We start from the raw sequence: 1,066 nt of genomic DNA on the forward strand, positions 1-1,066 counted from the left end.
TTGTCGAACCATGAATATCGTTGGCGCCGCGTTGATGTGTGCAGACATGAGCTCACTTTATTGCGATCGTTTTCTCATCACGACTGTGTTGCGTCTCCGCAGAGTTCGAGCATGTTCGAAGCCACTGCTCTCGATGGACATAAAATGAGAACTCAAGGCCAATTGCTATTATCATCATAACGCACGCGGTCATGGGCATCAATTTCATGGACGCAATCGGGTCAATAGACACCAATGTACAAACGAGAACAGTGACTTACGCCATCTGTTCTGAGGTGACGGAAGCTTCATAGACTCAGATAGAATCGTCACAACTAAAATATGTTTCAAAAGCTTCACTTGTCATTAGTCACCATAAGATACTGGTTGAGCTGCTCGCAGAATACTGGCAATTTGCTCTGGCTTGAGACCAGCCTGACCGAAGACCCGCTCAGCTACGGCCAGGGGGGTCGCAAGCATCTCGTTGGTGGGCGAGGGCAGGGCGTGTCGCGGCACCGTATCGTCATTGGGGGCCTGGCCATTGGGGGTACCACTTGCGGCGGCCAACTGACGTGGGTCGGCTGGGCCACCATTGCAGTGATGAGCAGGGGATTCCAGATGGGGTGGCACGGGGTAGGCACCCGGGTTCAATCCCGGGGGAACACGAAATCCACCGGGATGGATTCTTGGAGGAGTCGGATTGGCTCCTGGAGGTGGTGGCATCATGGCGCACCTATATGGATTAGCATCATAGTGGACTTCAGTGAGAGGGTACTGGCCGATATGCGAGGGGAAACCCATCGGAGGCGCGAACTGCATTAGAGCCGGATCTGATCAGGTGAACGTTAGAAACTCCTAACCAGTGCGCTGCTCACCGAAGGCCTGTGGATCGATGTAATCTTGCCTCATCTGACGAGCAAATCCCGCTGGAGGGGGAGGGCGTTGGCGGAGTTCATCTTCGCTATGAGCATAGAAGCATTTTGCACCGTACCTGGCAACAACACAGTCCCTCGAGAGAAGCAGTGATTAACTCACTTGCAATGAGCACCATAACGGCAGAATCGAGTCTTCATTAACCTCTGACAGA

At 53.0% G+C, this 1,066-nt stretch overlaps 1 protein-coding gene across 1 annotated transcript; it reads right to left on the reverse strand.

Annotated features, from left to right (window-relative positions):
* Nucleotides 1–345: 345 nt before the first annotated feature.
* Nucleotides 346–780, reverse strand: Pmar_PMAR020908 (conserved hypothetical protein; the record flags this gene model as incomplete). The annotated part of the gene is made up of 1 exon (XM_002781507.1): nucleotides 346–780. The coding sequence occupies one exon, from the start codon at nucleotides 778–780 to the stop codon at nucleotides 346–348; it is 435 nt and encodes a 144-aa protein (XP_002781553.1).
* Between the last annotated feature and the right edge of the window lie 286 nt (nucleotides 781–1,066).

This window comes from Perkinsus marinus (genome assembly GCF_000006405.1).
Source record: "Perkinsus marinus ATCC 50983 genomic scaffold scf_1104296942046, whole genome shotgun sequence".
NCBI lineage: Eukaryota > Perkinsozoa > Perkinsida > Perkinsidae > Perkinsus > Perkinsus marinus.